The sequence below is a fragment of the Octopus sinensis genome, linkage group LG6 (assembly GCF_006345805.1).
Source record: "Octopus sinensis linkage group LG6, ASM634580v1, whole genome shotgun sequence".
NCBI classification, from domain to species: domain Eukaryota; kingdom Metazoa; phylum Mollusca; class Cephalopoda; order Octopoda; family Octopodidae; genus Octopus; species Octopus sinensis.
In genome coordinates, this window is record NC_043002.1 from 82,785,707 (window position 1) to 82,810,223 (window position 24,517).

The 24,517-nt window shown below is 36.3% G+C and overlaps 1 protein-coding gene across 2 annotated transcripts in view; it reads left to right on the forward strand.

Moving 5' to 3' along the window:
• The window catches only part of LOC115212893 (dnaJ homolog subfamily B member 12), a 65,976-nt gene that overhangs the window by 7,493 nt on the left and 33,966 nt on the right, over window positions 1–24,517 (forward strand). For both annotated transcript variants that reach the window (XM_036504097.1, XM_029781689.2), the window contains exons 2-4: window positions 13,134–13,323; window positions 19,063–19,208; window positions 21,326–21,460. In XM_036504097.1, coding sequence (XP_036359990.1) covers window positions 13,134–13,323; window positions 19,063–19,208; window positions 21,326–21,460 — 471 coding nt within the window. The remainder of the gene's footprint in view (window positions 1–13,133; window positions 13,324–19,062; window positions 19,209–21,325; window positions 21,461–24,517) is intronic.

Genomic DNA, 24,517 nt, shown 5'->3' on the forward strand with positions numbered 1-24,517 from the left:
TCAACAAATCTCCCATTAGCTTTGTGCTTGCAGATAAGCTTCAGCAATAGGAAGGACATCTGGCTTTAAAAGGATGCCTCAGTAATACACTCATCTAACCTATACTTACTTAATCCTTTTGCTAACTATAGAGCATAGGCCATTGATGACTTTTTTCCACTGTTCTCAACTGTGAGCTGTCATTTTTGCTTGTCTCCAGCTGGATCCCTGTTTTTTCAGCTCTGCTTTAGTCATATGTTTCCTGAAGGAAAGGTTTTCCTCTCTTAGGTTTTGTTGGTCTTTAATTGTCATCAATGCTTTTGTAACTTTGCTTTTTTTTTCTAGGTAAGAGTGTTGGCCCTAAGAGTGTTGCAAACCCATTTTTACCTCTGGGAAAAGGCAGTCCTTATTGTCTGACCTCTGTCCTTTGACCTGTCCAGCATGGGAAGCCCTATCAGGAACTTGCTGATATAACACATACTACCTTATCTCAACAAGAACAGGACCTTATTGTGAAATCTTAAAAAATGCCTGTAAAAAGAATGAAAGATGTTATTCTTATCTACATGAATTTAACTTCGATATTGAACTGTGTTCTTGTGATTGAGGATGTTGTCATCTAGATTTTATAATTCGTTTTTGAGCACTCTGTATTTTCTAATTTAAGGTTGTTTGTTATTCTCTTCATCGTTATTATTTTAGCTTCTGTTTTTTCAAGCATGGATTGAACATGTCTGCAGAACAGCCTACATCCATTCATTTTGGTCATGTTTCATTTTGTTTGTGGTGCCCTTTTCTCGTTTCTTATTACTTTTCATGTCTCCCTGGTCCCCCTCAAATACAAGTTACCTTCAACAGACTGCTCACTGTGCTTTTATACTCAGTTTATGTCCACCCTTTTGTTGGTTGTTATAAATAGATATATAGTTAGATCAGTAGTTCTTCAAACTGTCTTCGTGTCTCTTCATATAGGAATGAATCGGTTTGTCTGCTAATGCTGATGTTTCAAACTAGCAACTTTATGCCTGCTCAAACTGTAAATACTGCTAATGAATAACCACAAACACAAGCAATAGTTTAAATATAGAAAAGAATTTATAGCAGTGTGATTACTAAAGTTAGGTTTCTATGTATATTTATATAGGGTAATACAAAAGTCCTTTTAGCATTAAATAAAAACCAGCTAACTGAAGTCAGTTGGGCTTCTTAATGTGTGTCATTCCCTCTCTTTTTACCTTTCCCTCTCACCTTTTCACAAGAATCTTTACTCATTTACTGTATTTATTAAACCCCTCAACATCAGTTCATTGGATAACTACCACAGCATTTTAAACTGACAACAATAGATCAGGGTAGCTGATCTATTGCTGTGCCATATTATAGTGCTAGCCACTCAGATCAGCCCAAGCAATCGTAGAGCATTACTATTATAGTGTATCCAATTTTTAGGACAATGAATATTATCTTTTGATTATGGCATTTTTCCAAAATACACAAAGCAGTTAGTATATATATTGTCATTGTCTTCATTTTAACATCTACTTTTCCATGTTTGCAGTAGATGAATATTAAGATGGATTTATCCATGGCTGGATACTCTACCTGTCATCAACTCTTACCTACTTCCAAATAAAGTAATGTTTCCTCTAGGTTGGTTTTATCATAAACAGCAAAGTGGCCAGAGTTGTTTTCATCGAGGATTGCAAATGAACAACACTACTTGTATGATAGGGGCCATTTGTTTACAATCAGTGCATGATATCAAGACAAGATCACACAGACACACGTCATATATATATATATATATATATATATATATATAGGTGCAGGCATGGCTGTGGGATAAGAAGCTTGCTTCCTAACCATTGTTCTGAGTTCAGTCCCACTGCATAGCACTTTGGGCAAATGCCTTGTTGTAGCCTCAGGCTAACCAAAGCCTTATGAGTGGATTTGATTGATGGAAGCTGAAAAGAAGTACATTGTATATATATGTTATCATCATCATCATCATCGTTTAACGTCCATTCTCCATGCTAGCATGGGTTGGACGGTTCGACCGGGGATCTGGGAAGCCAGAAGGCTGCACCAGGCTCCAGTCTTATCTGGCAGTGTTTCTACAGCTGGATGCCCTTCCTAACGCCAACCACTCCGTGAGTGTAGTGGGTGCTTTTTACGTGCCACCTGCACAGGTGCCAGGCGAGGCTGGCAACGGCCACGGTCGGATTGGTGTATTTTATGTGCCACCGGCACAGAAGCCAGAAGAGGCGGTGCTGGCATCGGCCATGTGTAATATATATATATATATATATATATATATATATATGGTTAAGTGATCAAGTGATGGTGGAGGGACAAACACACAAATGTATGTATATACACACACATGCATTTATGTATGTGCGTCTTTGTGTTTGTCCCCCCCCCCGTCACTTGACAACCCTATGTTGGTGTATTTATGTCCCTGTAGGTTAGTGGATCGGCAAAAGAGACTGATAGAATAAGTACTGGGCTTACAAAGAGTAAGTCCTGGGGTCAATTTATTTGACTAAAACCTAAAGTGGTGCTCCAGCATGGCCTCAGTCAGATGACTGAAATAAGTAAAAGAATAAGAGAATATATATATATATTAGGGATTTCTTTTGGTTTCCATCTTCGAAATCCATTCACAAGGTTGATGTGGAGCTATAGCAGAAAACACTTGCCCAAGGTACCAAGCAATGGGACTAAATCTGAAACCATTCTTAACTACACAATCATCGTTAATATTCACAACAAACTATCAAAGACAATATTCTTTTCTACTCTAAGCACAAGGCCCCAAATTTTTTTTCTGTTTGTGGGGAGGGGCCAGTCAATTAGATCGACCCCAGTACATAACTGGTACTTAATTTATCAACCTCAAAAAGATGAAAGGTAAAGTCGACCTCAGCAGAATTTGAACTCAGAACATAAAGACAGACGAAATACTGCTAAGCATTTCACCCAGTGTGCTAACGTTTCTGCCAGCTCACTGCCTTAATAGCAAAGACAATATTAAAAATATCATCATCATCATGTCTACTTTTCTATGCTTGCATGGGGCAGAATTTCCTACAGCCATTACTGATGCCTCCACCCCCACCTGTTTCCAAGTTAATTAATAATCTCTCAATCTGTTGAACAACAAACAGCTCGGACGTGGTCATGCAGGGAACTTAAAACAATACCATAAATGAGACTTATGTCTACAACCAGCAAACACATGTGAAGACAAGGGGAAATACAAGCTCACTCATACACAACCATACATCTATCCAACTCATGCCAGCATGGAACATAGATGTTAAATGCTGATGATATATATATATATATATATATATGTATATTCTTTTATTCTTCTACTTGATTCATTCACTTGACTGCAGCCATACAGGAGCACTGTCTTTAAAGGTTTTAGTCAAACAAATCAACCCCAAAACCTTTTTTTTTTAAACCAAGTACTTATTCTATTGGTCTCTCATGGCAAACATTTAAGTTACAGGAATGTAAATACACCACCACCGGTTGTCAAGTGATGATGTGTGTGTGTGAGGGAGGAGACAAACAAAGACACATACATACATATATATATATACAACAGGCTTCTTTCAGTTTCCACCTACCAAATCCACTCACAAGGCTTTGGTTGGCCTGAGATTATAGTAGCAGACACTTAACCCAAGGTACCATGTAGTGAAACTGAACCCAGAACCATGTGGTTGGGAAGCAATCTTCTTATCACACAGCCACATGTACACACTTACACACACATACATATCTGACAGTCTTCTTTCAGTTTTCATCTTCCAAGTCCACTCACAAAGCTTTGCTCAATCTAGGGCTGCAGAGGAAGTCACTTGTCCTAGGTACTATGCTGTGGGATTGAACCAGATACCATGTAGTTGGGAAGTAAACTTCATCTCACAGCTAAACTACAAAATCATAGCAAAATATAAAATAAAAAATTTCATCGATCATTTGAACCTGTGATTCTCAACCACTCTTTACCTTTGGACTCCTTTGATTTTTCTTTCTCAAGGCGGATCTCCACAGTCATTTGATGTTTATAAGATCCTCTTGAATTTTTATAATTAAACATTATTAGGAAATGTATAAAAAAATTTTTAATATTTTGTGTATTGTAGAAGAATAACCGATTTATTGCACATAAATTTTAACAACAAAATTCTATATGGACTTTCAAGGGTCATATGGACACTACTAATTTAAATGCTTGGCACCTTAGGTAAGTGTCTTCTACTATAATCACTGGCTAACCAAAGCCATGTGAGTAGATTTGATAGGTAGAAACTGAAAGAAGCTCATCATATATGTATGTATTTATTTGTGTGTCTTTGTGTCTGTGTTTGTCCCCCTCCTCTATCACTGTTTGACAACCACTTTTGGAATCCAGCCAGGAAGTTACTTTCCATAAGCAAGTCAAGGACCGTCTGCAATTCACGCCAGATCTTGACAATGATGTTAAAACAGCAACCTTTGAGTTGCATTTTCACATTGGGAAAGAGCTGAAGGTCCGCAGGTGGTAAATCTGGCAAATCAAGCAGGTGTGATACCATATTGTTTTTGACAAGAAACTCAAGTGAAGAAAGCTCAGTGACAGAGTGCATTGTTGTCATGAAGAATTGGATTCTTCATGCTCCACAGATCCAGTTGTTTTCACCAAATGTCCTCCCTCAAACGCTTCAAAACGTCGCAGTAGAACTCTCGATTGACAGTCTGGCCCTGGGGGACAAATTCTCAATGCACAATGCCACATTTCCATGGGTGACACTCGTGACAGTTCTTCCCATATCACTTATTGTCTTCCAGGGATGTTCTTCTGTGCCACTTGAAACATTGTGTGTGTGACCCATTGCCTCGTTGTTGTAAGCTTACCAAAGCATGCGCAGTGTCTCTGCTCTGTAGCAGACTTCCCTAGTTTAATGCAAAATTTCACGTTGGCTCTTTGTTCTTGTCTATGACAAAATCGCAGACTACCACACACGTGATCACGAAACACAAATTTCTCAGCTTGTGAAGTAAATGCAGTGATGTCACTTGGCACACTACCTCATGAAGGTCGCTGCTAGCTCTCACTGCACATGCAACCATATGCTGCCATCTGTTGGCACCCTACAGAACTAGTCCAGAAAACTTTTGACACCACCTCGTATGTTAGGCTTGGTATTCTCTTCCATTGGCATTAACAAACTTGAGTTACTTTTACTTATGAGAAGTAGAAAAACAGTGTTAAATGTACAATAAATTCCTTATTGTGTGAGACTGTTGGATCTTCAAAGATGTTACATCTGAAATACTGAATTGGAATTTGCCTGGAAATAGACAATCCTGAAGTGTTCCCCTTTAATGCTTTATCTTTCATCTCCTTGTTGATTTCTCTTTGTATCCATATATTTATTAGGCCATTTTAATTTCAATGGCACATGTTTGGTTTGGGTGATATTTTAGAAACCTTTTTTGTGATAGATGAGCAAGTGATGTATCAAAATATTCAATAAGATTTTCTCATTAAAGTATTTAGTACAGTCATTCTTCAGTTTAAAAATATTAAAAATAAGCCTCCTCAATATCTCTCCCACTTTAACCATCTCAAAAGTGATGGTAATAACCATTAGCAACCACTTTCTCTGATACCTTGAATCCATCTCCTTCCTATCTCAGTGGTAACCAGAATGGATTCCATAAAACCTGGAGACTTGCTTTTTCAACACTGGATTCTTAACCTTGAGAAATTTGGCATAAACACTATTGTTACACATGGTGGCAGAAAAACATTCAGCTGTTTCTGGCATGCACAAGTAACTAAACTACCTGCATATGGGCTCTGTCCATCTTTCAGATCATAAACTTCCTGTCAAATCACAGAATAGCATGTACTGGTGAAACTCTTTCTAATGCTCTGGTGCACCCAAGTTCTTGTCCTTGACTTACACTTGTTCTTATATATCAATGACCTACTTGGCATTATCTCCTGCAGCACCCACTTGCTGATGGTACGACCATTATCTCTTTCTTAATCTTTTACTCACAAGTATCATTCACATGTAAATCTAAATACTTCTCACCAAACCTGCATTTGATTTCATAAACAGAAACATCAGAAACATTCACCAGTAATATCACATCTATCCTTTCTGTCAGTGACACAAAAGCACAATCACTACACACACAAGAGAGAAACGCTCATGTACCTCATCCCTAAAATATAGATGACATGCAATGAAAATGCTCAAGGTTACTATAAATAATCAGTCTCACAATCACTGATGATCACATACTCATAACATACCAAAACAAAAGACTCAATTCTAATCACCAGTTTTCCTCTTTAAAGCCAGAGAGTAATCTAGTGATATCAAAAAGTTCCCAGACTAGTTCTGTTGTGAGAGCTGGCAGTGACCTTCATGAGGCAATATGCTGAGTGACATTGCAGTGTTTACTTTGCAAGTGGTGAAATTTGTATTTTTGTGTTCATCTGTGTGCTGTAGTCTTCAATTTTTGTAATGGACAGGAACAAAGAGCCAATGTGAAATCTTGTGTTAAACTTGAGAAGTCTGCTACAGAGATATTGAGCATGCTTCAGCAAGCTTACAGCAATGAGGCAATGGGTCGTAAGCAATATTTCAAGTGGCACAGGTGCTTCAAAAGCAAAAGAATGTCTGGAAGACCTGCCATGAGTGTCACCCCCAGAAATGTGTGTTGTGCATCAAGAATTCATCCCCTAGGGCCAGACCATCAATCAAGAGTTCTACTGCAACATTTTGAAGCATTTGAGGTTGGACATTTGGTGAAAGCCACCGGATCTGTGAAGCATAAAAAATTGGATTCTTTGTGACAACAATGCACCTTATCTCCAAGGTCTCCTCACTCATGAGTTTTTCACCAAAAACAGCATGGTATCACTTCTGCACCCGCTGTAGTTGTGAAATTTAGTGCTTGCAGACTTCTATCTCTTCCCCCAGATGAAAATGTAGCTCAAAGGTCACTATTTTAACACATTGTTGAGTTCAAGAGCAAATCACAGGTCCTTGACTTGCTTATGGAAAATGACTTCCAGGCCTGATTCCAAAAGTGGCAGGAACCCTGGGACTGATGTATTGCTGCGTATGGTAACTATTTTGAAGGAGATGATGTTAAAAACTTAGGTAAATGTTATTTTTTATTAAACATAACTAGTCTAGGAATCTTTTAATATCACTTCGTACTTCAGCTTCCAACAATTGCTATTTCTTACATACACAAGAGAGCCACAATGGAATACTACTCCCAAATCTAGGATGGTGCTGATGCCACAACAAAACCCCACCATATTACACTAAAAAGAAGAAAATGAGCTATCTGCCTAATTGACATGAAGCTGCTCACCAACACTCTGTAACCTCTGACCTACTCTGCTTTTTGATATTGCAACTACCATGAATTTTACTCTTCAATTGGTTTTGTATCACCTCCACCCAAAGTTTATCACTTAGTTTATTGATTCCTATTTGATAGAATCTTGCTTAGAAGAAACATTCACACCAATTTCAAAAGCACCTTTCAAAGGGAACATACTTTTTTATGTAAAATATCATCTAATCTCATTCCTGTTCCAGTATTTGAAAGTTACCAATGATCCATTTTGTTTTTACATATACACACAGATTTAGCAGTGGGATTAAGTTTTCTTCCCAATCACATGGTTTTGGGTTCAGTCCCATTGCATGTCACCTTGAGCAAGTATCTTCTACTGTAATCCTGGGCGAAGCAAATCTTTGTAAGTGGATTTAGTAGATGGAAACTGAAAGAAGCCTCTCATGTGTGTGTATATATTATATGTATGTGCGTGTAAGTTTGCACATGTTTCTGTCACTTTGTCTAAACATCACATGAGTGTTGTAAATGCATATCATTCATTTCCAATATTCTGTGAAAGCATGTCTGGCCATGAAAAAAATACTGCTATATTGAAAACAGATAAGGATTGGTTACTGAAGGCCATCTGGCTGTGGAAAATCTGCTTCCAGAAACTCTATGCAAGCATGAAAAAGTGGATGTTAAAATGATGATGCTGATATAAAATTTTGCCTTGGACACTGATCTCTTGTCAGCAGGGGTACTTCACATAACTCTTTTTAAGGAACTGGGGAGATTTCTACAGATCTTTATGGTATTCCAAATTTATAAAATAAGCTTCTGTCCTATTTTATTAACTACTACTTTGTTATCTGGATATAGTCCATTACTAATTTCTACAAACTTTTTATTGAATTAGTTGAGGCACATGGCTTAGTGACTAGGGTGTTGGGCTCCTGATTGTAAGAATGTAGTTATGATTCTTGGACTGAGCTGTGGATTGTGTTCTTAATCAAAACCCTTCATTTCACACTGCTCCAATCCACTCAGCTGGTAAAAATGAATAATCCTGCAATGGACCGGCGTCCCATCCAGGGAAGAATACACCAGAGAAACCAGGAAACCGACCCTATGCTTCTCATGGAGTAATATGGGCTAACTATTTACTGAATTAAGTTGAATTCACTTAGTTGCTTCAACAAAACTTCAAAGAGGCCTTATAAATCTTTTTTTAACTGTTTTTTTTTTAAATATAAACACACATGTATTAAGAGTAACTCTATTTAAGCAAGCTATCATAGTTTAGCTAATTTATCAGCATCTATTTACATTGTTGCTATGATGACACTTTGAGTCAAAGTGGCCAATGTCTTAATTGAGTTTGTGAATTATGGCATCAGTGACAAGTTTCAAAGGGTATCAATTTTGAAGACTGATATAATTTGTTTTTTTTAATATAGATTTGAAGTTTGCATATGCATAGATTCCATTTCTTTGATGCACTTCTCCATCCTTGTATTGTAGACTAAATCACATGTTTCAGGGACACAGACCAATAAGTGTTCTTTCATCACGAATAATGTTACTCCATCCTAATGTGGGAGTATAATGTTTAGGTAGTATTATTTACCTTGTCACAGCACTGGCTTATTTCTGATTTTATGTAATGCCAATGGTCATTGTACAATGGATTAACCCTTTAAGTATTTAAATCGGCCATATCCAGCCCAAATATTCCTCCAGCTTTATGTACAAACTGGTTAGATCCGGCTTCTCACACCTATATTCCATTGTCATTCTAAGAGTAAACAATCACATCATCAAAATCTTGAAAACTACAACGAAATGCATGGTTTATTTAAAACTGAATAAAGCATTATATTTGACAGAGTAATCTGAATGCTAAAGTACTTAAACTATGGCAAATGCAGTTTATATTTATTTCTAATTTCCATGCCTGAATGTTATTCATCAATCTGAGAATGAACTTGATTATGATCCACAATGAAATAGACACTACTGTAAAACCAAAAATATGTTGAGTGATATACATTGATGATGATTATGATACAATGTTGTAAAACCCCTTTTTTTTTTTATTATTATAAGTTTGACCATTTTATTCTTGGTAACTAAATCCTATATTAATTCCTGTTGTTGATCCAGTCTAATTTTGTCGGTATTTTCATAAAGTTTTAAGCTTACTTGGCTGTCTGAAGAAAGTGTATTTAAAAAAGATATTTTGTTGTGTAATTGTTATCATCTGTTCAACCTGCTAGATTATGATAATAGATGGTTCTCAATAGTAGTGTGCGTAAGCATGCATGTATATATTGTGTTAGCTGAACTGGGAGGCCTATGGACTTATGAAAGACTACTAACTGGGCATGACAGTAAATATCAATTGGTTTGCCCTGTTGAATTGTAATAGTATCTCTCTGATATACAGTATCATCTAAGGGGGACTGACAGTAATGTGCTTTTATTTTTACTAAGATAGGGTTTGACCTTGTTTGGTTAAGCAGCCAAGTTTTTGTTCACTGTTTGTTACATATTTATTGCTGTTAACTCGAGCATTTTCAAGATAAAAGAATACTCTTTAACTGTTAATTCCTCAAAAATAATGTTCCTTGAAACCGATCACTGTATGATCCAATTCCTTCTTCTACTCATTCTCAGAGGAAAAGACCTCAGCTCGTAGTTTTGCATTATATAATTGGTTTTCATAGCGGTAGTTCTAAGAACACCTGTATTTTATTTTTTTTTGTATATATACACAAATAGCCAAATGGCATCTTTTTTTGTGCTCATCGTTATGGTTGTGATGTTTATAGAAACAGTTTTTTTTGCTCCTCATTTTTACTTTGAAATGATCTTGGTATTCTTTATTCAGTTAGTTCTAATGAAAATTTGAATTGTTTGATCTTGTATTTTAGAGTAGTAATGAAATAGATTTACAGGTTCATATTCTTTTTGTTTTGATTAATGTGCAACTCTATCAAAATTAAACTGAAGTTTGTTGTTTTGTTTTTTGGTTTGTTTTTTAAATGACCTCATGAATATTTCACTTTCACCAGCAACAGCATAGTCACCATCACTTCTCCAATCTGGCATAAATAACTATGTAAAACAGCCTTATCTTACCATAGGCTTCTATATTATTTATAGATTTTTCTGCAAGGTTTAACTGTTTTGGATCAGATTTAACCATATGACCTTCAGTTTTCTTTGATTTGACTTTGAATTTAGCCTGTGCCAATTGAACTCAACACCATTGTATGAATCATAAAATCCAGTGGTTTATACTTGTTCCTATCCATTCACAGTATCTCATATGCCACTACTATGCACTATCACATTTCTGATGCTATATAGATTGTTTCCTGTATAAAGTAAAGTAATAATTTCTTTGATTGTTGTTCAACTCCAGATCAACCCTAATTGCACAGGGCTATGATCAAATACATCCCAGCTGTCTGTTATTTAGAAACTTGGAGCAATAAGTTATTCCTCTCAACATTATTCTTATCTATCTATTGTGTATGACTCTATCTCTTCCTTTTTACCTCTTTCTCTCTCACTAAAATGTAGGCAGTGATCTGAATATACCACTAGAAATTAGCAACAAGTTGAACGCATTCTTCTGTACACTGATGAAGTACAAACATGCAGAAACTGCTTACATGTAGTTACAGAATAGATATTAAAATTAAATTTGAATGTATAAATCTAACGTTTATTTGAATGTCACTTGAAACAAAAAAGCATTTTTCACTTCTTGTTTCTTTTACATATGGAAATGAATATCCAGTTAGCAAACCACTTATGTGTATCATCTGCCACCCCAACCTGTAGCAGCAGTGTTAAACCTTATTGGTTTTCTTAGTACTCTTTCATAACTTCTGACTAATATCACTTATTACTATGATCTTTATTGGTCTAGCTGTGCCAAGTGATATTGAAAGATTCATTTTAGATATCTTTTTATGTTCACCATTTTAATACCATGCATGCATTTTATAATTTCTAGGTTTGTTTCCATTACAGTTTTTTGCAGTTTTAGTGCAGTAAACCAGTGGATTTGATTTAAAAGCTCAGATTTAAAATAGTGTAGTGATTTTATACACCTGTTTAATAAACTGACAAATGTTGTGTTAGCAATGATATACAATGGGCAGTGATTTGACAGAGTTGTTAAATCCTCAGATAAAATGCCTAATGGTATTTGTTCCAGCTTAAATCTTATTGAGCTCAACTTTGCAGGGTAAGGGGTTTCTTTTTCTCTCTCTCTCTCTCACCAAGCACACACACATTGTGAAGTGATGTTACAAGCAAGTAATTGTAACATTTCTCTCTTTACTTCAAAAAGGAAGAAGAATTGAACAAGGGATTCCCTACACTCCACCTCATGGAAAAACTCTAACAGTGGCTCTGTGTACAGTTAAGCACAAACTGAAAATTAAAAACATAAACATGGACCAAGGAGAGTTAGGAATATAGTAGAATTGATTCTAACAAGCTAATGCAATTCACAGAAAAGCACTTATGAAATTCATCTTACTTAACACCTCTACAAATATAAATAAGTCTTAAAAGATGATTTTTTTTTATGTAAACCATTTTTGAAAACAGATTTACTTCTGTCAGTAAGTCTTCAACACTGTCTCTTAATTTTTTTAATCTGCTACCTTAAATTCACTGGACGTTTGAAGAAGTGTAAATGCTTGTAGTTCAAAACTTTTATACATTACTGCTAAGCTGTTGAGGTTTATTTGCAAATGATTCTCTTACCATGCAACATTCATTTGCTTCATCTCATTCCGTAAATTTCACTTTGCCTTGTATTCATCACTATGGGCTTTTTGAGTTAGCTTTGGTTTCGCTATTTGTTTTTAATTGGCATTGTATTTGGCCCTTTTTAGATTTACATTATACAGTTGCATATCTACTTGACTGAAGTACTTGTAGTCAGAACTTAAATGAACAGTGGCACAGTTTTCATGAACTTTTGTGTTGATATTTGGAGCCTTTGCATAAGCGTGTAAACTTTTCTATTGCTATAGCCATGTGTAATCCAGAGAGGTGTTAGAAAAGTTGGATAGGTTTATAATAAGAATACCAAGACTGAACATAAGTAACAGGTTGATCAATCTACAGCTAATAAACTTTGTTTATGTATGATAAAAAGAACTTGTAAAAACATCAAGTTGTTTCTTAATACAAAAGTTTGGTTTTGCACCGTTCATATTTTTAAGATTATTAAAAATTAGTTTTATCTGGCCGTACAGTTTGGGTTAAGACCAAAATCTGCACTTAAAAATGGTATATTACATGAACATTAAAATAGATTTGAAAAGGAGCACCAACATTTAAAATTGCAAAACCTTGCAATTAATTTTGCACTCACCTTATATTACATATATAATGGGTCATGTTTCTCTCATTTCTCTCCAGCTTCTGTAGATCTTCTATATCTTGTACCCATCTTACACATTTCTTTTATACAGTCTACTTGTGTCAGAGAGAGAAATAGTTTGCTGTTACTGTTTAATTTCAGGTTTACTCAGATTAAGTAGACCCATGATAACAGCATACCAATCATGACTATTCTGGGTTTTTTTTAAGGATGTTAGACTACATTATCTAAAGTCTTAATGCATGATGGTAAGATGTGTATTGAGGAAGATTTAGATGTTGTCTCTAGCAGGTTGTGATATCAGTTAGAGGCAAACATCTTTGACCTGCATATATCTATAATGTTCTTTTTATTTATTTTGCAGACCTTATGGAGAAGCTGAGCAAATTAAATGGTAGCACTGCTGGTCGCAGACAAAGTGGTGATGGTGCAGACAACAATGTACACAAAGATAAAGCTACCAGGAATAACAATCGCTCAGAGAAAGGTGGCTCAGGCCACTCTGGAAAGTCACCTGATGATTACACAGAGGATCAGTTGATAGCTGTTAAAAGGTTTGCTTGTAAAATAATCTTCATTATCTTTTTTTAATATGTATATTATGATTTAGATGATGGGGAAAAAATAACATCTGAAATCCTTCCCAATAAAGTGCCATTGGATTAGATTTTAAAATATAATTAGATTTTAATAAATATATATGGTTTTTGACCCTCTTGTTTACATTTAGTTACATAATGATAATGATTACATTTACTGTCTATTAAAACACCTTAAATTATAAAATGTATCAAAGTTGTTTGTAGGACTAATAATATGGTCAAGCATGTGATGACTTGATACTGAAGGAAAATTGTTGTATACTGGTTGTATATATCTTTCATATAAATGATAAAAACAAAAAAAAAAAGGATGATCTCAAGCTATAAAGTGCCTATGTAGCTTGCGGACTATAACTGTTTTCATTTGTGAGAATGATTGGGTGCTCTTGAAAATTTCCATATCTTACAAAAGGATCATTATAGAAATTATATGTTTCATAGCTGTTTGGTTACTACCAACCACTTCTATTCACATCTAAGTGGAGTGCTATACTTTAAAATAGAGGTAATAGCTAGAACAGTTCTGAACTCCTGATTTTTTTGTTAATTGCCCATCTTAGATCTATTGTCAGAATATTCATTAATATAAGTCAGTTAACTACCAAGGATATTTGTAGTCAGTTGTGTTTCCTTAACTCTGTACCCCACTGCTACTTCTACCTCTTCTTTACAATCTCCCCTTACCTTTATATTGCATTTATTAACCCTGCCCTTAATCCCACTGTTCAAGTTAATGCTGTGTTCTACTGTTTTAGCAGTGTGCTTTACATCACTTGTTAAGGTTATCTCTATAGATATTCTATAGAAATTATAGCCAACATTGGCTTTTGTTATGACATTTCGTATCCAAGACATCAGATGTAAGCAAACAATGAGATCGAAGATGAAAATATGGTAATAGGCATATATGTCATATTTCAGGAGTTCTTGCCCATTTTAACACATTTAACCCCTTTCTACTACCCTGCTGTTCATACTGCCAGCCAACTGGACCAACCTGGCAGTTGAACAAGGTTGCTGTATATTTTATATGCATTGTTTCATGTTAAACTAGCATGAGACATTGCACCTTATACACTAACATCATACAGGATATTCCTACTCAGAGAGAGAGAGAGAGAGGGAGAATCCCTTTGTTGCTATCAAAGGTAGTAGCTCCTTGAACTTTTTTCACTTTGCCTTTATGCTGTCAGCTACTTCTAGGGAGCTTTCTTGAAGATTGAAAGAATTCTCATCACGAATGCTCTTAGCTGCACTTGTGCATCTGCTATATATAAAGTGTTTCTCTTTTGTCAGCTTACCTGTGGCCCCTCTATATATTTTGTGCATTCATTGTTCATAATGAATGTATTGTATGTAATTTCTAATTTCTAGCTACTCTTTTTCTGTACATTGAGCAAGTATGGCCAACTCCAGTTGAGAGAGTTCTGTTATCTTTCTTGCTAAGACTTCTTAGTAGCAGATACATACAAATAGTTAACAGGTGTGAACTCATTTTAAGGGATAACATCCAGGTACTTCAGTTGCTTCAGTCATTATTGAGAAGATCCAAGACAAAGTTTGTGTCGATAATTTCCTAGATAAATGTCTCTGTGATAGGGGAGTGGTTCATCAGACACTGTGATTGGAATGACCCCTGTATTGGCTTGTTGGTTGAAAGTAGTCTATGGCTACATGTAGAGCAACTCCATAACTAAATTCAGATTATTCTTCATCTGAACCTTTCTTTTATTAATGCTGGTGCCCTAGCATGGCCACAGCATCTGGCAGAATAATAAAATAAAATAGTAGAATAATAGAATACGAGCAGCTACAAAATATATTCTTTCAAATGCTTGAGAAGCTCTCTAGAAGTTAGTAGCTTTCCTTACCTAGATGACCTAATTAGCCATGGAGGCAGATGTTCTGAAAACATAGTAGTTGGAGTTAAAACAGGGTGGAGAATGTTCAGGGATTTATTACCTGTCCTGGTATAAAGAGCTTGTATGCTGCTTATGTAGAAAGGGTGACATTGCATTATGGTAAAACATGGGTACTGAATGTGAAAGATGTTTGAAGGCTGGCAAGAAATATAGTAAGCATGCTCTGCTGAGTGTGTAAAAATGAATGTGCATGAGCAACAATACAAATAGAGAGAAGAACATGGGGAATAAGATGACTCAGATGTAATGTGCAGAGAAGAAAGACATCCAGTAGAGACATGCTTCATATATAGATGATGACAGTTGAGTGAAAAGAAATGTCAAGACAATCCAAGTGGAAGGAATCTGCAACAGAAGAACACATGGGAAGAAGTGATGAAGGCTCATTTCAAAAGGCTGAACTTCATGAAAATACCTGGACTGGGACAAGTGGTAAGATGCTGTGCTTGAGAAGGACCATCCAATTCATGCAAACATGGAAAAGCAGGCATAAAAATGATCATAGTTATTTTTTTCGTATAATCTCTATATACAATGATATCTCTTTCTCTAATATTTAATCTAATTCTAGTTATTACACTACAGGCTTCAATTATTTTGTCTTCATATATTTTCCATCTTTAGCAAACCACTATACTTTACAAGTTTAACCCAATTCTAGTATCATAGTGGGTCATTGATAATGGAATGAAGAGAATAATGTCAAGAAGTAGTGAAAGACAATCTAAACTAGATTCAAAAGAAGGCAATTCTACTGATTGGCAAACATCCAACCAGCAACACACTGCAACTACTCTAGCTTATATATATATACTCTTACATCTTGTTCCTCTAAACTAGCTAGTTGTATACCCTCTCCATCTAGCCCTGCTGTTTCCAGTGCTCTTACTGTACCTGGAATCTCCTTTCCTGTAGATTTTGTGGGCACAACTCCTTGTCTTCTGACTTTCATAAAGAAAATTCCTAAAGAATCTTAACATGACTTTTTTGTTCTGCCTTCTTTTAATTCAGCTGGTAAAACATGTTCGTTAGAGATAGATATAGTGTATCTTCAGAGATAGTTGTACATATATATCAGTTGGTAATTTCACTCTAAAGGTTCATCGCCATCATCATCTATCTGCTTTTTCCGTTTTGGCATAGGTTGAATGGGTCATTTCTGACCAGGTCAGAATCTGTTTTGGAGTTACCGTTTTTGGCATTGTTTCTATAATTGCCAGTCACTTTATGGACTACTTGTTGCATCTTATCATATTACCAGAGAAGTTCTCAGCAAAATTCGTCATCTCTACTCCACACTATCTCTTTTCATCCGTTTGTTCATCCAGCACTAGAGAGATTGTCTCACCTCTGGTAAGACTTTGGAAAGTCATCTCCTCCCTGCACTGTCTCTGTTCATTTAGGCCTTTCTTTCCCACACTACTGGGTGAGAAGAGAGCCAAAATGAGAAAGTGATAGAAGAAAGAGACATGAGAGAAAAGGAAAATGAGTGTGAGAGAGAGAGTGGAACCAGGCTCCAGTCTGGTTTAGCTTCATTTCTATGGCTGGACGCCCTTCCTAATGCCAAACACCAAGAATGTAGTGGGTGCTTTTTACATGTCACTGGCACAGGTGCCTTTCACATGTCGCCTGCACAGGATAATGTGTAGTAATAAAGATGGATAATGATAAGAAAGGGAGAGAGAGTGGAGGATTTCAATGACAAATAAAAGAGAAAGTAATGGGAGTAATGTGACAAAGCTGTTTGGAAGCAGAGAGCCTTAATATGAATATAATAGAAAGGTAAGACTGAAATGTAGATAGCATACATCCCAACTTCCATGATCACCACTTCCACCACCATTTTACATCCAGTTCTTTTACCATCTCCTTTGTGAGGTTTGTTCTCTTGAGAGCTCAGCTTACCACTTCCTAAGTCATCCTTGGTCTCCTTCTTCTGCAGATTCTGTTCATTTGGAGTGCTCTGCACTTCTTTATACAGCCGACATCCTCAAAATTTTATGGTTATAGTGGCCACAGTTTTCTCTCCTGTCCACTTCATTCCTGTTCCTCTTATATCCAATTTTTCCCTCAGTTTACTTGTACTTCATTGTTTATATACATACTGCTCATCCAGCAAAGCATGCTTGCCTCATTTCTTTCCAGTCTTTAACATCTTCCACTTTCTAACCCGTATCTCATTAATATGCAACATCACACTTCATACAAAAGCATCATACAATCTACTCTGTTACTCGAGGTGAGCTTACGGTTCCCTGAACTTTTCCCCCATTCATCATTCTTCCTCTTGCTACTATCCTTTCAGAACAGCCATCCACCTCCAGCAGGAAATACTATCAACTACTTCTACAAATCCTTCTGAGCACCTGAAGGAATTTATTTCATTGCCAACTGCTTTTGTTTATCAGCCACATGGAAAGGGTACCTTCCCTATTAACCTGCCTGTGATCCTTCTACAACTCTTGTGCAACCATAGGTTACATTGGCTACTATATGGAATTCCTACTGACTCATTTTCTTCATATTGAAAATGGTCACTTCCCCAATCTCAGTAGAGCCTTGTCTTCTTTCCTACTTACTAAAAGTCCCAATTTTTGAAAGCTAGATTTCCAATGAAGCCTATCAATTCTAGATTTTCCTTCCAAATTTGAATTACTTTCTTCTAAATCTTTGACAGGTTCAGTTATGAGAACTAGGTCATCAGTATATAGGAGGTCTTACAGGCAGGCAGTTATGAATTTGTATGTTATGGCCTGGAAGATTATATAATAAATGGAAAGGGATGAGAACCAAACCTGACTGACACTATCATTATTATTTAATGCCCCTACACACAAAATACTGGACTGATTACTAACTTTCTTCTTACTCTCAGAAGCCATTCATCCATCCTTAGTTATTTTAGTGACTAATAGAACTCTATAAAAGGCCTTTTCCAAGTCAGCAAAGTTTGACTACATACTCTGAAAGGCAGTTATTTACTGCCAGAATTTTTATTTCATGAAAACAAGTAAAAAGTTCATTATTTACAATTGACGGATATTTGTCCTCATCTTGTTTGTTGTTAACACAATGTTTTGGCTGATATACCCTCCAGCCTTCATCAGGTGTCTTGGGAAAATTTCGAACCTGGGTTCTCATTCCTAAGGTATTTTTCGATATTATTATTATTGGAAAAATATTCGTCAGTTGTAAATAATGTAATGACTAGTGACTGAGACTTTTGGAAATATGCTGTGCTTGAGAAGACCCAGCAAGCCAAGTGAGACCATAACCTCATGGCCTATGCCAGGGGTGTAACCAACCCACTTATGCGTACCTTTCCTTCATTGGATACTAAACTCTGCTTACAAAGACCTGTTGAGGCAAGTGAAATCGAAATCAAATTCGATGACTGGCATCCATGTTAGTGGAGCGCTAAGAGCACCATCCGAACGTGATCATTGCCAGAGCAGCGTGCCGGTGGCACATAAAAGCACCCACTACACTCTTGGAGTGGTTGGTGTTAGGAAGGGCATCCAGCTGTAGAAACTCTGCCAGATCAGATTGGAGCTTGGTGCGGCCATCTGGTTCGCTAGTCCTCAGTCAAATCGTCCAACCCATGCTAGCATGGAAAGTGGACGTTAAATGATGATGATGATGATGAATTCCTCATCTCTTAAATATAGAACTGAAGAAAAAGGTGTTTTAAATTTGTTATCCTTTTGCACAGAGTTTTTTTTTTAGTGTCTTTTTTCAAGAAACCTTTATATTTTTTTCCTTTTTGCAGAATTAAAAAATGTAAAGATTATTATGAAATCCTTGGTGTCTCAAAGGATGCAACAGATGTTGATTTGAAAAAAGCATACAGAAAATTAGCATTAAAAATGCATCCTGATAAAAATAAGGCTCCAGGGGCTACTGAAGCCTTTAAAGGTAAGCTAAACCATCTTTTAATTATTAACCCTTTAGATTAGTAATTCTCAACCATTTTTTGCCTATGGACTCCTTTGATTACTATTTTTCTGGTGGACTGTCATCCCAACCCAATCATTCAACATTTAAAAACTAGTTTTATAGATATTTCTTTCAAAACTCCTACTTTGTTTTTCATGTGTTCACTTGTATAAGTTTGGAATATGTTTCAGAAGCTAGAAACATCTCAACCCTTTAGCATTTAAACCAGCCATATCCAGTCCAAATATTCTACTTATTTTATGTTCAAACCCACCAGTCAACCTCTGACACTTATTCTATGATGTCATTCTAAAAAATACTGTCGCATTATTGAAATTTTGAAGAGATAATGCATGATTAATTCAAAACATTGTGAATAAATATTACATTTGACAGAGCAATCTGAATGCTGATAGGTATGTAAAACATTAAAGAAAGAAAGACCTAGCAAAATCTTTTCATGGATCCTTAAAATATTGCTGTAGATCTCCAATTATCTATTTTGCTTGCATGGGCCTTCTGAAGCCTTGTAATTGAATTTGGTAGGCAGAAGTTCTTGTTGTATATAACGTGTGTGTGTAAGTGCTTGTGCCTTCTAACAGAGAGGACCCTAGTTGAGAACCTCTGCTTTAGATGATCTAACTAGAATGCACTTTAGGATAGATGCAGGGGTCTAAAATACTAGCTTAAAAACTGCACTTCATGTGGACTTTTGAACTAGCTCCTATGGAAGGCTAATTGGGCCTGTAGCCCAAAACTAAAGACAGCAATAATAATAAAGCATTTATTAGTACCCTACCATCTCAGATTTATATCACAGAGTATCACATTGGGAGAATTTTGTATCACTGTGACATTTGGAGATCACTGTAAAGCAGCAGAAGGAACAATATTCTTGGTTTTACCATTTGGTGTATGAAGTGACTGTTGCTATTTCTAACTTTGGAACAACCAACATAGAGCTGACCATGGGGAAAGTACTGCTGCATGAGGTGAAGACCAATAATTTTCTGTGATTGTCCTTGTCTCTTGTTAACAGACATTGCAAAACTAACTCTTACTGGAAATTGAATCACTTGGATTCAAAGAGCATGTCTGCTGGAATCAGTGGAACTCTTGGAATAAACACATTTTCTCTCTTTCCTTCTCCAGTGAGGATTGTCGCTTCCAAAAGATATGGATACATTTGCCTGACAATCAGTCTGGTTCTATTGCACAGCTTTGGAGGATCCAGATTTTTCAAAAGCATGGTTGGAACTTCTTTCTTCAATATCAGTTTGTGAGAAGGTATTCCAGGAGGATCCAAAGAGTTAAGAAACTCAGTAGGATAATTTACTGCCTTACTGGGGTCCACAACAGTATCAATTAAGAAATAATTTTTTTTCTCAGTATTGATTGATTGCATAAGTTTCCAATTGACAACCTGGACAAAGTGATGTCTCTATTGCTGAATGCTTCCGTTTCCCAGATCCAGTAGCTGAGCTGCAAATTTAAAACTGCCTGCCTGTAAGACCTCCTATATACTGATGACCTAGTTCCCATAACTGAACCTGTCAAAGATTTAGAAGAAAGCAATTCAAATTTGGAAGGAAAATCTAGAATTGGTAGGCTTCATTGGAAATCTAGCTTTCAAAAATTGGGACTTTTAGTAAGTAGGAAAGAAGACAAGGCTATACTGCTATTTGGGAAGTGACCATTTTCCATATGCAGAAAATGAGTCAGTAGGAATTCCATATAGTAGCCAATGTAACCTATGGTTGCACAAGAGCTGTAGAAGGATCACAGGCAGGTTAATAGGGAAGGTACCCTTTCCATGTGGCTGATAAACAAAAGCAGTTTTGCTGAATGCTTCCATTTCCCAGATCCAGTAACTGAGCTGCAAATCTTCCAGCATCCAAATCTCTGAATAAATTGACTCCACCAAAAGTCCGATCAGGCTGAAAGTTCGAGTTCTTCAATATTTCCTTCTGAGTGCTTCAATTCACAAACTCTGTGGAACTTTGAGACCTCATGAACATGAAACCTCTCACTCTAACTTGTCTTTTAAATTTTATTCCTCCTAGTTTTGTTAATTTTATTTGTTTCTGTTGTTTTAGCTATTGGAAATGCATTTTCTGTATTAAGTGATGCCGAAAAAAGGAAAAAGTATGATCTCTATGGAGAGGATATTGTCCATCACTCTCGGAATTGTAGTAGGGACGAGCAATTTGACTATTCTCGGGGCTTCGAAGGTAAGAGGGAACTTTCTGGATTTAATTTCCCAAATTGTCGTAAATTTAATTTTTTTCGTTATTTGAATTAACAAATACATATATACATCAAGTGCTAGTTTATTCCTGCTGTACACAGCATTTTGAATTTCAAATTGCTGATCTTACAAATCAAGCTATGGATAAAAAAATATCTAGAGACTTGCTATCAGTTATTTATTGGCATAATTTCATCAATTATGAAATATAAGCACAGGTATAGGTGCAGGTGGGGCTGTACGGTTAAGAAGCTTGCTTGCTAACCACATGGTCCTGGGTTCAGTCCTACTGCGCAGTACCTTGGGCAAGTGTCTTCTATAGCATCAGGCTGACCAAAGCCCTGTGAGTGGAATTCTTAAACAGAAACTGAAAGACACCTATTGTGTGTGTATATACATTTGTCTGTGTGTGTGTGTGTGTGTGAACATATGGCTTAGTGGTTATATATTTGTGGACATACTCTTGTTGAGACATCTCATGGTGGATTTTAAAACATGTCTAATGTGTATATGTGAATGTTGATGTTTCACTTGTCGCTGTCTCAATGGCATTTGAACTTAGATTGTAAAGACTGATGAAAATGCTGCCTCAGTATTTTGTCTGACATACTAATGATTCTGCTCGAATTTTGTTAGAAGGCTGGCAGTTTCAAAGAGTGGGGGTAAGTCGATTACATCAGCTCCAGTGCTCAACTGATACTTATTTTATTGACCACAATAGGATGAAAGGCAAAGTTGTTCTTAGCAGAATGTAAAGACAGACGAAATGTTGCTAAGCATTTTGTCCAGTATGTTAATGGTTCCTGCCAGCTCACCACCTTAATAATAACAATAATAATAATTATTATTATATAAAAATAGATTCAGATTTTGGCACTAGGCCAACAATTTTGGGGAAGGGAGTAAATCAATTATATCAACCCCAGTGCTCAACTGTTACTTTATTGACTCTGAAAAGATGAAAGGATATAGTCTTTGTTGCAATGACAATCAAATGATGAAATCTTTCCTTTTTATGGTTGTGGTCTGGTAGTAAATACTTGGTGAAATGAATTCATAATTCGGTTTCAATTTCTTTATTAGAACTTACTTAAATTATGTCACTGATCCATCTGTGAAAGCCTGGTCGTCATAATGTCTTCTTCCTACAGTTATCTGACACTCCATGCCTGTATATTTCTTTTGTGATTGAAAGAAATATCTAGATTACACAAAAAAGCTTCCCCAATATTCAGATTGGTGAAACTTTATAAATTATATCACAATGCTATATATGTAACTTGAGATATCTCTGCCATTCTTGAAGTAGTAGAATAGCATGTGTTGGTGTGCAGTATAATGAAATTGAGACTAACGTGTTAGCAGGCCCTTTAGTGGAAACATTATTCTGTATTTCATCTTATGACACATTGGAACTGCATCAGACTCCAGTCTGATTTGGCATGGCTTCTATGGCTGGATGCCCTTCCTACTGCCAACCACTTACAGAGTGCTGGGTGCTTTTACATGATGACCACATTGGCACTTTTACATGGTGTCACACGAGTGCTTTTATGTGGCGTTGTATGGGCGTTTTTATGTGGCACTGAATGGGTGCTTTCACATGACATTACATGGGCGCTTTTATGTGGTGTCACATGGGCATTTTTACGTGGCACTTCCAGGAGTGCTTTACATCACCAGAGGGACCAGTCTTAACACTTCTGCTGCAAAGTACAGATCTTCTTTAGTACAAGGTGCTGGGCATCTCAGTCCTTTGTCGTCTTGCCTGAAAGGTTCAACAACCTGAGGTCATTTTTCAGTACTTCATCCCATGTCTTCCTGCATCTTCCACTTCCATGTGTTCCATCTATTTTGAGAGACCAACTCTTCTAGGTTTCTGCATAGTTTACTCCTACCAAATTCACAAAGTATTGGTTGATTCAGGACTACTGTAGAAAACACTTGCCCAAGTTACTGCACAGTGGGACTGAACCTGGAACCATGTGATTGCAAAGCATGCTTGTTAACCACACGGCCATCCCCTTTTTTGACGTGATAGAAAGTCTAGTGTAGCTCTCCCTCATTTTAGTCCAAGTCCTGTGCAAGTCAGGACTCAAACTTTTTGGAACTACAATGAACCTTTTGTTGCAGCAGTCAGAGATATCACATGCCTGTGCAACACTGAAACACCACTATTCCTATTGTTTCTTCATTCATGAGGACAAATGGAAAATCTAGGTGCAAGCTGTCGTAATTTTCTAGTTATCTGCACTACTATATTAACTCTTGGTGATACTTTTTAAGAGGTGGCATTTTGGTCATCTTAGAAAATGAAGGGCAAACAAGAGAGGAATGTGATATAGACAAAACAGACAGATACTCTTTATTTAAATATAATTCAATAATCTTGAGATTGATGGTTGTAGCCTGAATGGAATTAAAAGGAAACTTTATTTCTATTGTAAATATTTTTGAAATTTTATTGTGATATTAGAAAAATTTGAATAATAATTCATTATGAAGTGTGTGATTTGAATAGGTTCAACTGTTAGTAAATAAAATAAAGTAAAAGCTAAAAATAAAATCATTGATATTCAGTGTTGGAGCATTGGATAGAATGCAGTGAGTTGATATTTTTTCCAATTTTTTTTGCTTTGTGTTCTTATCCTGCTGTGGTCAGCTTCGCCTTTCATTTTTTCAATGTTAAGAAAAGCAGTATTAATCTAGGGAACTGGGTTGGTGAACCTTTTAAATCATCAGATGAGATACCTTGTGGTATCTCTTCTGGCTCTTTCTGTTCCGATAACAATGCCTGAGATGATACTGATGCCTAGTTATACTGGCCGTAAGGTGGTGGATTTTCCTATGGACAAGATCAGTATCACAAAGAGGAGAGACTTGCGTGCGTGGACAACTGTCAGTCTTCCACAAAAATACCTTACCTAGATCTGTGCTTACATGTATAGACACATGATCAGCCTTGACCAACAGAGGCCCTGGTTAATGTTCTTTGCATATTTTTTTAAGGGTTTTGTCTCTGTATATTTCATTCAGAGTC